The following is a 12,002-nucleotide window of genomic DNA, read 5'->3' on the forward strand; positions in this document are numbered from 1 at the left end:
TAATGAATTGCGCTTGATGGTAGGATGGAGCGCAAATACTTACCTGTTTGTCGACTGGTGACTCTTCCTTGGGCGTGATTCCCAAGGAGATCAAGGTCAAGGTCAGTCTTTCTTTTGCTCCCATATATTATCAACCATCGGGAGGATTTTGCGATGTGCGTCAAACGACAGCTGAAAGGAGCGTTTTTCCAAAACCATGTCAACGTTTTCGGTTTGAATTTGATTCTGCTCACTGTGGAATTCGGACAGGTTGATGGTGAGATTCAAACTGATGATCTTGCACACCAGCGCTACGTCACGCGTGGATGGCGAATCAGAAATCTCTGGAGCAGGTTTTAGGGGAACTTCCCGCCCTTTAGCGATTTGCGTGATTAGTGAGGTGGTGCTTGTCCAAAGCAGGCATCAGGGAGTTTTTATTCGCCTCTTAATCTGCTAGTTGATGGTGTTTTGGATTAGCATTCATCATACGTTTGATATAGATTTATTTTTATTTCAGAAAGAAAAACAACCAAAATGTAATTTCAAAATCAAATTGTAATAAAATCAAGGGCTTTGGTAAAAAAATTGATTTTGAAAAAAAAGAGAATGATGAAAACAAAAATCGAAAGAAAATGAATGATGTTTCTTACTAAGTGTCTAAAATAAATCTAAGTTACTAAATTAAAGATAATTGATAAAGCAAGATACTAAAACCCTATTCAATATTTATTCTTCAACTCACCATAAATAGAAAGGTAAATAGTTGGCTAAAAAGCTTTGTTAGATTTGTTTGTTTGAATGAGCGCGTGCTAGTCATTAATCTCCTTTTCATGCAGCGAAACTCCGCGTGTACGTTAAAGACAATGTATCCATTGCAACTTGTAATAGTTGAGTTAAAAACGAAAACTACAGTATGTGAAAGAAATCATAAAAAAACACCTCAACTAGCCCCGTTAAACACAAAACGAGCCTCAGCGGTATACACCTACATTAAATCGCGCTTTTGTGCTACCTTGTGCGGAAGAATTATAAAGTCAAATATACATCGTTCAAGTGTGCAATTTTTTTTTTTCGGTGTGTTCGTCTAGTACAACTAGAACTCCACCTTGCAAACGAGCGATAGCCCAGAGCAGGAAGAAAAAATGCCTCCAAACCACGGGCTCAACTCGAGTGCCTTTTACGTAAGCCCAGTCGCGTGTGTTCCTACTTCGACTTTGCGGACAGTGAGATGCGTTTTCCAAAAGTGAAACCAATCCAAAAATCCCCTTCGCGCGACGGTTTCGGTTTTTGGGAACCTCCGCGTCGATTCGACAGGCTCTTTTTTTGTATCCACGTACGCACAAACACACACACATGAGAGGGAAACAAATCGCGGCTAAGTGGACGCGAGAAAAGACAAAACAAAAAACCCCCAGACATCGGTAGTTTAATCGCTCACCTGCGCCGCCCGGGCTGATTAGAACACGACGCGCACACTAAGACCCACGGAGGCGCCGCTCGATGGCTATAAACTAATTGGTGCTGACTCCGGACCGGCTCACTGACAACCGAGCGTTCGAGCAGTGCGGACATGCTCCCGAAAGCTACCCGACAATCAATTGCCTTGCTACGAGTTTTGCCCGCGAGCAAAGTTTTTGTGCACCACTGTACGCGCTAGGAAGTGATCACTAGCGGTGTACTGAGAGGTGTACTATTCAGGAAGTGTCCGGAACCGCGGTTACATCTCGGTTAAGGTTCGACAGTGCGGTCAAAGCACAATCAGGTGCCGGCTGTGTATGTGTGCGTGTGTGTGTGTGTGATTTTGTGCCGATCCGTCCTTCGACACCTCGGACACGTTGGTCCTTGAGAGTCGCTGCTTTCGCCACGCTCCGTTGATCGGTGTGCCGAATTACGGCGCGTACAATCAGACACAGCAAAACCGCAGCAAATGCGCATCGCGATCCGTCCCGGCCCTGTGCACTCGAGGGTGGCATTAATTTAGCACATTAATTTGGCCGCGATTTAGTCAAAGAAGACAGAGAGAGAGAGAGAGAGAAAAAAAAGCGAGCTTCACTGTGAAACGGTGACCACTTCTGGAAAGTGCGGTGGGAAAATCAAATTGTGATTGTCTATTGTGCCTGCGACGCGTGGTGCTAATATAAGTATATTGTTTACGACCCGTACGTTGATAGTGCGCCTGCAAAGCGGCGTGTGGAGTTTAGTGTTAACCGAAGTGTCTTTGACAAGTCCAACATGTCCGGTGCGGACAATCCTGCCTTCATCCCAACGGAAGATGGCGTGCCTGTTTCTGTGGAGCCGCCGACTGACGTGAAGCCACCGCTTGCGACGGTGGAAAAGTCCACCGAGAAAGAGCCCGTTGAGCGAGAAAAATGGGACAAAGGTGTCGAGTTTCTGATGTCCTGCATCGCGCTCTCGGTCGGGCTGGGTAACGTGTGGAAATTTCCCTCAACGGCGTTCCGCAATGGTGGCGGTGCGTTCGTGATCCCGTACCTGATCGTGCTGCTTGTGGTTGGAAGACCGATTTACTACCTCGAGATGGTGATGGGACAGTTTTCGAGCCGAGGCAGCGTGAAGGTGTACGATGTTTCACCTGTCATGCGAGGTAGGTAGAACGCGTTTGAAAAACCGATCTCATGTGCCGCTGGAAGAGAAACGATGCAATTAAGCTCACTTAGCGAGCGAGATGCATCTTTTAGAAAGCGGCACGTGAAATATGCATCAGTTTGATCGTGTTTTGAAAGTTAATGAGAACGCTTTAAGATTAGAATTGCTTTAGGTACGGTCATTCCGATATTGAGCTCATTAGTGAGGGTTTAGTTCCGTTCTCTCCGATAAACGCATTCTAAACGCAATTATAAAATGGTTTGCGAATCTACACAGCTTATTTCTACCCTTCTCGCATGTGCATAGGTACTACACTTTGTACATTGAAATACGGCTTGAAGCCATTCTTTACGTGAATGCTTTTTGATTGGCTGTTCCAGTTGAGCGATTTTATTTGCTTATGAATATATTACTTCACATTTACTTTTTATTTTTCTGCTTATACATGCTACAAATAAAGTGGATGGTAATAATCCATATATTTAAATATATCTTTCTTAATTGATTGAAGCAGAAATATTTTTTATTAATCATTTTTAACTATTTACGTAAACCAATCAATCGCTATTGAAAATTGTTGTTTAAAACTATGTTCGATGGTTAAATACGCACCAGCTTTAAAATAATAGCTCAAAATATACTTGAGTTTCTTATAGTCAATCTATCTATAACTTATCGCAATTTAAACTGTTTCCCTAATTTGCAATTTTTTATGAAAAAAAAAACATAATAAAATAATATGCCTTGAACAATATTTAAACATTTTAAAAGAGTTTTGCCTGTCTAATTATTTTGTGGCAAAGTATTCGTGTTAATCATGTACATTTCAAAACGAGATATGACGGTATATCGAACAAATTGTAAATGGTTTGAAATAATTATACATCATGATTTCAACCCTAGTTATATTCGTGCATAAAAACACCTCGTCACCCAGAACACGCTGCAACCGGAAAGCCTTTTTAAAGCAAATAAACCGATACTCCTCAGAATGTTTGGTTCCAGCCAAGCTGGAGCTCCATTCCCATCGTGACCGTTTGCAAATACGTTACGGACCATTAAACGCACAGTCAATCACGACCTCAGATGCAACAGTGGATGCAAAAAGTACCAACAAAAAAATAACTCATTCACGTGTTTCCTCCCTTTTTGTTCGACTTATCATGCTCCCATCACAGGCATCGGCATCGCACAAATGGTCTCGATATGCGTGGTGATTGTGTACTACGCGGCAACAATCGCGACGGCAATCCGTTTCTTTGTCGCCTCATTCGAAAGTCCGCTTCCGTGGGCCAGCTGTGACGTCTCATGGACGGGCGTCAACTGTATCGACTCCTCGAACGCTGGCCCAGCACCCCAGTTCAACAACTCGCTCCCAGTGAAGACCTCCGCGGAGTTGTTCTACACGTAAGTACAAGAATCGCTTTATGCCAGCTGGTTTGTTAACACGTGTCCTTTGCTCCTCACAGACACTCGGTGACCGGTGAGGGACTTCTTGAGGCGGGAGAGTTCGGTGCGCCAGATTGGAAACTGACATTGTGCCTACTGTTCATCTGGGTAGCGATGACCGTTATGATGGTGAAGGGCATCCGAGGCTCTGGAAAAGTGGCCTATTTTCTCGCGCTTTTCCCATACGTCGTGCTGATTTCGTTCGCCGTGTACGCGTTCACGTTGGAAGGCGCCGGCGAAGGACTAAAGTACTTCATCACACCCGACTGGGACGAACTGCTAAACGCAGACGTCTGGAAGGAGGCCGTCTCACAGTGCTTCTTCTCACTGTCGATCTGTTTCGGGGGTGTGATCGCTTTCTCATCGTACAACAACTTCAGCAATAACATCTACCGTGATGCGATGATCATCTCGTGGCTGGACACGTTCACCTCGCTACTCTCTGGAGCACTCGTTTTCTCCATCATCGGCCACCTGGGCCATCTTACGAATGAAACTGACTACACGAAGGTGGTCAAACCAGGCAGTGGACTAACGTTTGTCACCTACCCTGACGCGCTGGCTAAATTCGAGCACGTCCCAAATCTATTCGCGCTGCTGTTCTTTTTCATGCTGCTTACTCTCGGTGTGGGTAGCTGCACGGGACTGATCAACAGCGTCCTGACGGCCATGCATGATGCCACACCGAGGTTAAAGTCCTGGAAGACGGTCGTGGTGATGGGAGTGATCGGGTTCGCATTGGGACTGCTTTTCGTGACACCTTCCGGTTCCAAGATGCTCGACTACTTCGACTACTATGGCGTGCAGTTTGTCACGCTCACGTCAGCCATCTTCGAGCTGTTTGCGTTCTGCTGGTTGTATGGCATTCGCAACCTCACTCGAGACATCCAGTTTATGTTGCAGCGGCGGACTGGCTTCTTGTGGCGGTTCTGCTGGCGGTTTCTTACCCCAATTATGCTGATCGTTGTGCTGGTGATCGGGCTGGTGAAGAGCCAGCGACCGCAGGGCATCGACGACATCTACCATGGTAAGTAACGGGTTGAGTTCAAGGATCTGATGCCCGAGTGATATTGGTGGCAAGGAATCGATAGAGAACGAGAAAAAGAACAATGAAAAGGTATTGTTTTCAGTTGGTTTGCTGGGTTGCTTTATTCCACAACCAACATAAAGCATCTCAGGAATCAATTGATCTATTACATTTACATTAGTCCAATTTGGATGCATTTTCACGTATACGTTACTAATTCCAATTTACTTCTTTAACCAAATCTTCAATCGAATGATCCATAATAGAAACAGCTACTTATTTATAGTAAAGCTGCCAGAACAGACACCGTGTGTTAGGTTCAATTTGATTATGAAGAGCAAAACTGGAAAACATTCATTTTGTATAACGAATCCTTGTTCTATAGCTGATCCTTGTCACCAATCAACACTCGATCTATGAGTTCTAGTAACATTGGGCATCTTATCACCACTAATGTTGTTCGTTTTCCATCTTCTCCAGTGTTCGGTTGGTGCATCTACGTGGCAGCCCTGGTGCCAATCCCTCTGTGGGCCTGGTTCGCGATACGCAAACGCAACGAGACCACACTCAAAAAGCGCATCATCGCCTCCACCAAACCCCTCTCGGACTGGGGTCCAGAAAGTCTCGAAGTTCGCAAGCAGTACCTCGAGTTCTGCAGCAATTACCAACCGCTCGAGTCGCGCTGGAGCCGATTACGGCGCGTGCTACACCGGAACGACAAAACCTACCGCGTGTCCGTCTAGCCGGTACGCTCTACCTTTCTCTCTCACACACACAGACATACCCACCCTTGGTCATCAGCCCTGGGAGATGCGTCAGTATTACAAGCGAGAAAGCCACCCTCTCGTCGGGGCCGGATGGCAACAGCTGCTCGAACGCCGGCGCAACTCCACCACCGACGAATGGTTCCGTGCGAGAGATGGGAGGCTTTCGTTTTCGCCCCAACCACCCACATTACCTTCTAATCTAGCTCCTCAGTGAGACCCTAGTGCGAGCCCTCCTGGACGAACCATACCAGAAACCGCGGGCTCGCGCAGTCACTGACGTGCATATGCCATTGTTCGCGCATTTTCCCGCGCGACGTTAATTAACCGGATCGGAACGTGAAGTGAGGCCTCCCATTGAGCGAAGGGAGGCTGCACGTGGAAGCCAGAAGGCCAGGGACGCGCGCGATGAAAGGAAAAGTTGAGTCCGTACGCGAGTAAACCCCCTGCCGGAACCGGTTCCCGATGCTATCGTGATAATTTTATTATATATTTTTAATGACTTTTAATTGTGCCACTGGACAAAGTAGAGACAAAACCTGCTGCAGTTTAGCGTTAGTTCTATGACAAGCCGGAAATAAAGATAGCTACCAAAACCCGTTAGTTCTGCCGTGTGTCCGCGTTCGCTGAGATGACATTGAATAGCCTTCGCTGGGGGTTTCGGGGATTGCAAATGTCTGCGCGCCCCAAATCAACCCCTGCGGGTGTTAAAGGCTTCGAATTCTTGGCGTTGAATTAAACCCCGCCAAGGGTCAAGCATGCTGTTGCGATGGTGCTGCATGCTCGCTAATTACTGCAACCTTGGCCGCTGTGGGAGTTTATTAGACGTGTTTTGTTAAATTTCAAGGCAAAGCGCGATGTGTGAATCAAATCGTTTTTCGCGATTTGATCTCGTTACTTATGCATGAGAAGGTGCATTCGAATTGCACCGTGAAATAGAAAATATGGAATCATCGACAGAGAAAAATGCACCTTAGCTGATTATTGTTCCTGTAGACATTTACATACTCAACCACATTCTACATATTTTAGCATAGTTAATCATACAACGTTTTACATATTTAACTGTAGCTATAAAAAAGTGCTGAAAACATAAATATATGCTAACAACCAAACGTGGTCTGTTTGAACAGACTTGAGCTGTTATTCTAATTTCAAGGGCGCAAAGTGCGAAGATAATTTATGTGTTTACTGCAATAAAAAAAAATATAACTAGCCAGAGTCAAAGGATGACAAATAAATGAGAATAATACAACAATCTGCCATTCCGCTTGACCTTGAGCAGTAATGCAGCCGGTAGTTACGAATCCGTAAATTGATCGGATTATCATTCCACACTCAATTCATTTGATAAAAAATTGATCGTTGCCTTCTATCGGATGGTATTTTCTTTTTTTCCACTTGCAAATCCATCATCGAGGGGTTATTTTCGGAAGAATAACTTGCCGTACCGTAATCGTGGATAATCGCGTCGGCATAAAAAAAAAGTTGTGGAAATCGTTGTGAATGCAAATAAAAAAAGCACATGTGCGCAGGGTAGTTTGCATATGGAGGCGCATTTGGAAGCTGTTTGTTGTAGCGAGAGCAATTTTAGCGTAATTTAGGGGAGGGTACTGTGTGGATGTACGAGACTCGTGGCTATATCTGCCTCATGACACTGACAGTGTCGAACGTTGAGACAGTAAGGCTGTAAATCCCCTAATCGTGCAACGGTCATGTGCATACATTGGTGGTACTGTTAGGGTGCTTGGGGCTAGGAAAACGTGAGAAAAGCCAACTTTTGGTTCTAAATTTTAGCCCGTTCAGGTGTATTATTAGTAAATGTTAATGAAGACGATACGTGCCGTGGCAAATAACATTCTAATTTTATCTTTAGCGGGTAAGATATGCTCACTATGAACATCTTTTCAAAAAAAATTGTATGTTTTGTCCTATGTTACTTTGTGAACAAACAATAATTATATCCTTATTTGTGATCGTGATCAATATGGCGCGACAAATAATATCATTAAATTTTGTCAGATAGCAATAAATCATTTATATTACATCATTATAGAATGTATTACAATAAAATCATTTCTTTTAAAGTGCACACAGTAATCAGCTTTTTAGGCAGCTTAACTAACGTCAATAATATTATCAAAACAAATCTTATGCAATATACCGATATTCTATACTTAAAAAAAATCAAACAATTTATTAAATAAACTTAAAAACAACGATAAAAAAATCAAATCAACACGAACTAACCGTTGAACCACGAAACACAACCGTTTGAAACGAGGCGAAGCTTTCGAAGAGCTTTTGCAAAAGCTTTCATGCAGTGTGTCCCGACTGCAAAGTGACTCCAAAACGAAATGAAGTTTTGTTTCAACGGTTTCATTCAATTATAGAATTTTTATTTCTTCCATTGTTTTGAGTTAGAATGCAATGGGAAAATAAGTAACCAACAGCTAATTGAAATCAAAGCAAAAATATAACGGTACAACTCCTTAGAGATATTTTTCATACGTTTGGAGCTTTTTTTATTCAATACTCGGCATAGCGAATATGCGCTGATTGTTGTTTTACTTTTAACTACCTAAGCTGCTTGATTACCTTTATATTCGTTTATATTCTATATTATAATTTTATAAGTTTTTTACGCAAGCATTTATTTTGTTAAATATTAAATATTTTATAAAACATTATCAATGAAACAAAACATATAATCTATTACACATTTTGACCTTTAGATGAAAATAAGTGGCTTTAGCGGTTTTAGGGGTATATAATAAAAAATTATGCATCATAAATTAATAAAAATTCAAAATAACAAATTTAAAAATCCTTTACCATAAACGGATACTTTTATTTTCACTTTTTTTCAACTGTTGCAGAATATATGGAATCAAACTTTTTGAGCTTTCGATTTGAGCTTTTTAAACAAACCATTTATTACTGTATTTTTGTGTTTCAAAAGAACATTTAACAAGGAATATCATAGAAATTAGTCCTCAAACTGCTCGAAAAGAAGCTTTACAACACCAAATTCGAAAACAATCGATATCTTTAACTCTAAAATTCTATCCCCGACACGATCGATCAGCTCGATCGCATGCGAAAAACACCGCCATTCAGGATCCTTCAAATAGCCCAAGAGAACAGCAAGCTTCAGTTTCCTTCTGGCGGAAACGCCTGACTGCGTCAACCGCCACATTAAACGTGCCTAAGCACAGCCCAGCGATACGGAGCAGCTTAAAGCCGACCGCACGCCACAACCGACTTTCAGTTTCAATCCAGCAGCCACCGCGTTCGGTTTACTCAGCAGCCGGTACGCCATCGACCAGCGTCAACCGACAAACGCCTCTACATCCGCTCGACCGTGTAATGATAGTCAAAAATTCGCGCCCCAACCCCATTCGATAGCTCGCGCAGTTCAATTACCTTCGCGCACATTTCGGCCAACAAAAGAACGCCTAATAAACCGGGCTGCAACGAATCGAACGACCTCTACACGGACCGTGAGCGGGCTTAGGATCCTGAAATTCGTTTCGGCTTCCAGCAGCTCCATCGCTCATCTTGAGTGAAGTAGAAGCGACTTTTGCTACTCAGAAGGATCACCTTTGCGTGCGCACGTGCGTATGTTTATTTGCGTGTCTCGTGTGATTTTTCCCTCCATTTAAGTGCAAGCATGTGTTAAAGTGTAGTGCTTTTTCCTGTTGATGATATGATGAATGTGTTTTCATCACATTTTGTCTTTTATTAATGCTCTTGTTTCCGAGCGCGCGTTTACGGAGCACACCCGCGGAGTGTTTGTAGATCAATCGAGTGCCAATGTCACCAAGCTGCTCGAAAGCTTTCCGCGAACTGGCCAGCCATTTGTGAGCAATTACGGTGTAAAAGCATTAAGTGACTCTTTTTTTTTTGGTTCGTTCATCCTCATCCAACAGCAACCTTCGACCGTGCGGGTGGTGTGTTGCTTTATGAGAGGAGGGCGCGTAGTTTAACAATACGAGATAAAAATAAAAACTCTCACAGAAAAAAAACGATCATAAAAACCTCGTACAATTTGCGAATCATAACCAAGCAGCTGGACAAACGTCCGTTCGTTTGGAGCTCATTTTGCCGGTCATCGTTGCGAAAACCCGTAATTAACGTCCCGTCTGCCGAAGGAACATCAGATTTGGATTTTTTTTGTGTCTCCTCACTTGCACATGCAACACACGAGATAGGGTTGGGTAAGTAAATGCGCTCCTTAAGGATAATCTTGAAGCCTGTGAGGGCGCGTATTTCCGTACACAATATTTTCACCCATGCGGTATTGTAGAACCATTTCGGATCGTTAAGGATCGAAAGGAGCAATTCAATTTAAGCAGTTAAGTCATAAATCAAACAAGAAACACTTACCTACTTAAGCCCATCATTTTGGGAACCCTGCTGTATCTGCTTCTTCACATCTCAGCAGTAATGATCGCAGGTAAACAAGGTCCCAAATGTGCCTTTTTTTTTTGCTCTCGCTATAACCCTCGGTTTAAGCTGTTTGATTGGCCATCAACTCCACTCGGCCGAGTGAAATCGAGTTCAATGTTACGCGATGATGACGTTGCATTCGATTCATTTTACCCACGGTTACTTATTCCAGCTCATGTGAAGCTAAACCTCATGAGCATCCGTTTTAGTAGCGGGTTTAGAGCCATTCCGTCACATTCCAGATATGGGCCAGTTTTAAATTGAATAGTGCAGCATCTTCTTTAAAAAAACCTATGTATTTTAAACTACTCATGTGCTACTATCAAACAGAATAATAGTTTTGGCCAGATAGCTCCATGAACAACCCTCTGAAGGCATTGATTTTTAAGCATAAATTATCGAGCCTTTGCACTTGCTGCTTGTTCCTACATACAATTTGCCTCGCTTCGAATCAATCATACGCCGTCAAGTGTCATGAACTGAAATGGAACTAATTTCTCATGGCGAACGTTCGGGCAACGAAACGAGCAATAAACACGTTGTTTATCGCGCGCTATTTATCATCCCATCGTACCACGCGCCGCGAGTTCTTGCCGCGGGTCGCGTTATCCCCGAAAATAAAAAAGTCAATAACCGAAACGGCCACCTGAGCCGGCCCCGATCAATTTCAGCTCAATCGCGGTGTCGGTAAAAGGAGGTTCTTTGTCGTGAACCTGTTTCAAGCCCGGTCGAACTCCACTCCCAACCTGCCGGGCTACAAACAGGAAGTAGTACTGGAACCTACACGCAAACCCCTGCCAAGCCGGCTTGAAGGAGGGCACGCGCAAAAAAAAAAAAGAACAGAATCAATCAGAACAGGCGAAAGGGAGAAAAATGCGACTCGATACTCGGAAGGCCGGGGGTACTTAGAACGGCCGCGTTCTAGCACTCCCGGGGTTAAGCGGCTTCCCGTTGGCCACGGGCAAATCGAGTGGCATGCACCAGTTTTCCTTGAAGCATTAAATTGAGGCGGGAAACAAAATCCAACAGCGTGCAGGCGTGCAACCGATGCACACCTCTCGTACTCGTTCATGATCATGTCGCTGAGCATATTCAGCAAACGGTGTGCACGTGCGACGTTTGAAGGCGGGATTGGATGTTGAACTTCCTTAAAGGAAAACACAAAAAAACCGGGGCTTGGCGAAGCAATAATCCACGCGCGTTTGTGATCTGAGACCTTTAACGAGAACCGGAAGAGTTAACCATTGAGGACGCGTAACGGGCTGGAAGTTTAAGGCTCTTTTTTGTCTATCGTGTCGGTATTCATAAATAGAACCTCAAGCGTCATAGCTTCTTGTCGATCACGCAACTTCCCGCAACGTGATGGGATGATTCCATGCGTTTGCATTATTCCAAGAATGATCGAGCGCTCCATTCGCGTTGGGATATTGTAATCGGTCTGTAGATTGCTGTTTTATGTTTAGTTTGCGGTGACAAAGTTGACTGGTCTTGCTCAAAAGCGAACAACCACAGCTTGGAGACGGATTTTGCCCCACGGGAAGTAATTCCGTACAGCCGGCATCATAATTCATAATTGTGGCACGTATCTGGGCAGCTTTTATGAGCGACCACGGCTTGCATGTAAAAGCAATGTGGCTTAAGCTTATGTCATTTATGAAGGCTAACAAAAGGTTTTTAAAAGTTTTTAGTATAACTTTGATCATGAATTTAGCAACGGATGCTTTAAA

The 12,002-nt window shown here is 43.7% G+C and overlaps 1 protein-coding gene across 1 annotated transcript; it reads left to right on the top strand.

Moving 5' to 3' along the window:
• Positions 1 to 2,211: 2,211 nt before the first annotated feature.
• On the top strand, positions 2,212 to 6,420 carry LOC128731564 (sodium-dependent nutrient amino acid transporter 1-like). Its single transcript, XM_053824695.1, has 4 exons — positions 2,212 to 2,581; positions 3,762 to 3,990; positions 4,053 to 5,059; positions 5,540 to 6,420. The coding sequence occupies exons 1-4, from the start codon at positions 2,212 to 2,214 to the stop codon at positions 5,800 to 5,802; spliced, it is 1,869 nt and encodes a 622-aa protein (XP_053680670.1). The 3' UTR covers positions 5,803 to 6,420.
• The last annotated feature ends 5,582 nt before the right edge of the window (positions 6,421 to 12,002 follow it).

The sequence above is a fragment of the Anopheles nili genome, chromosome 2 (assembly GCF_943737925.1).
Source record: "Anopheles nili chromosome 2, idAnoNiliSN_F5_01, whole genome shotgun sequence".
Taxonomy (NCBI): domain Eukaryota; kingdom Metazoa; phylum Arthropoda; class Insecta; order Diptera; family Culicidae; genus Anopheles; species Anopheles nili.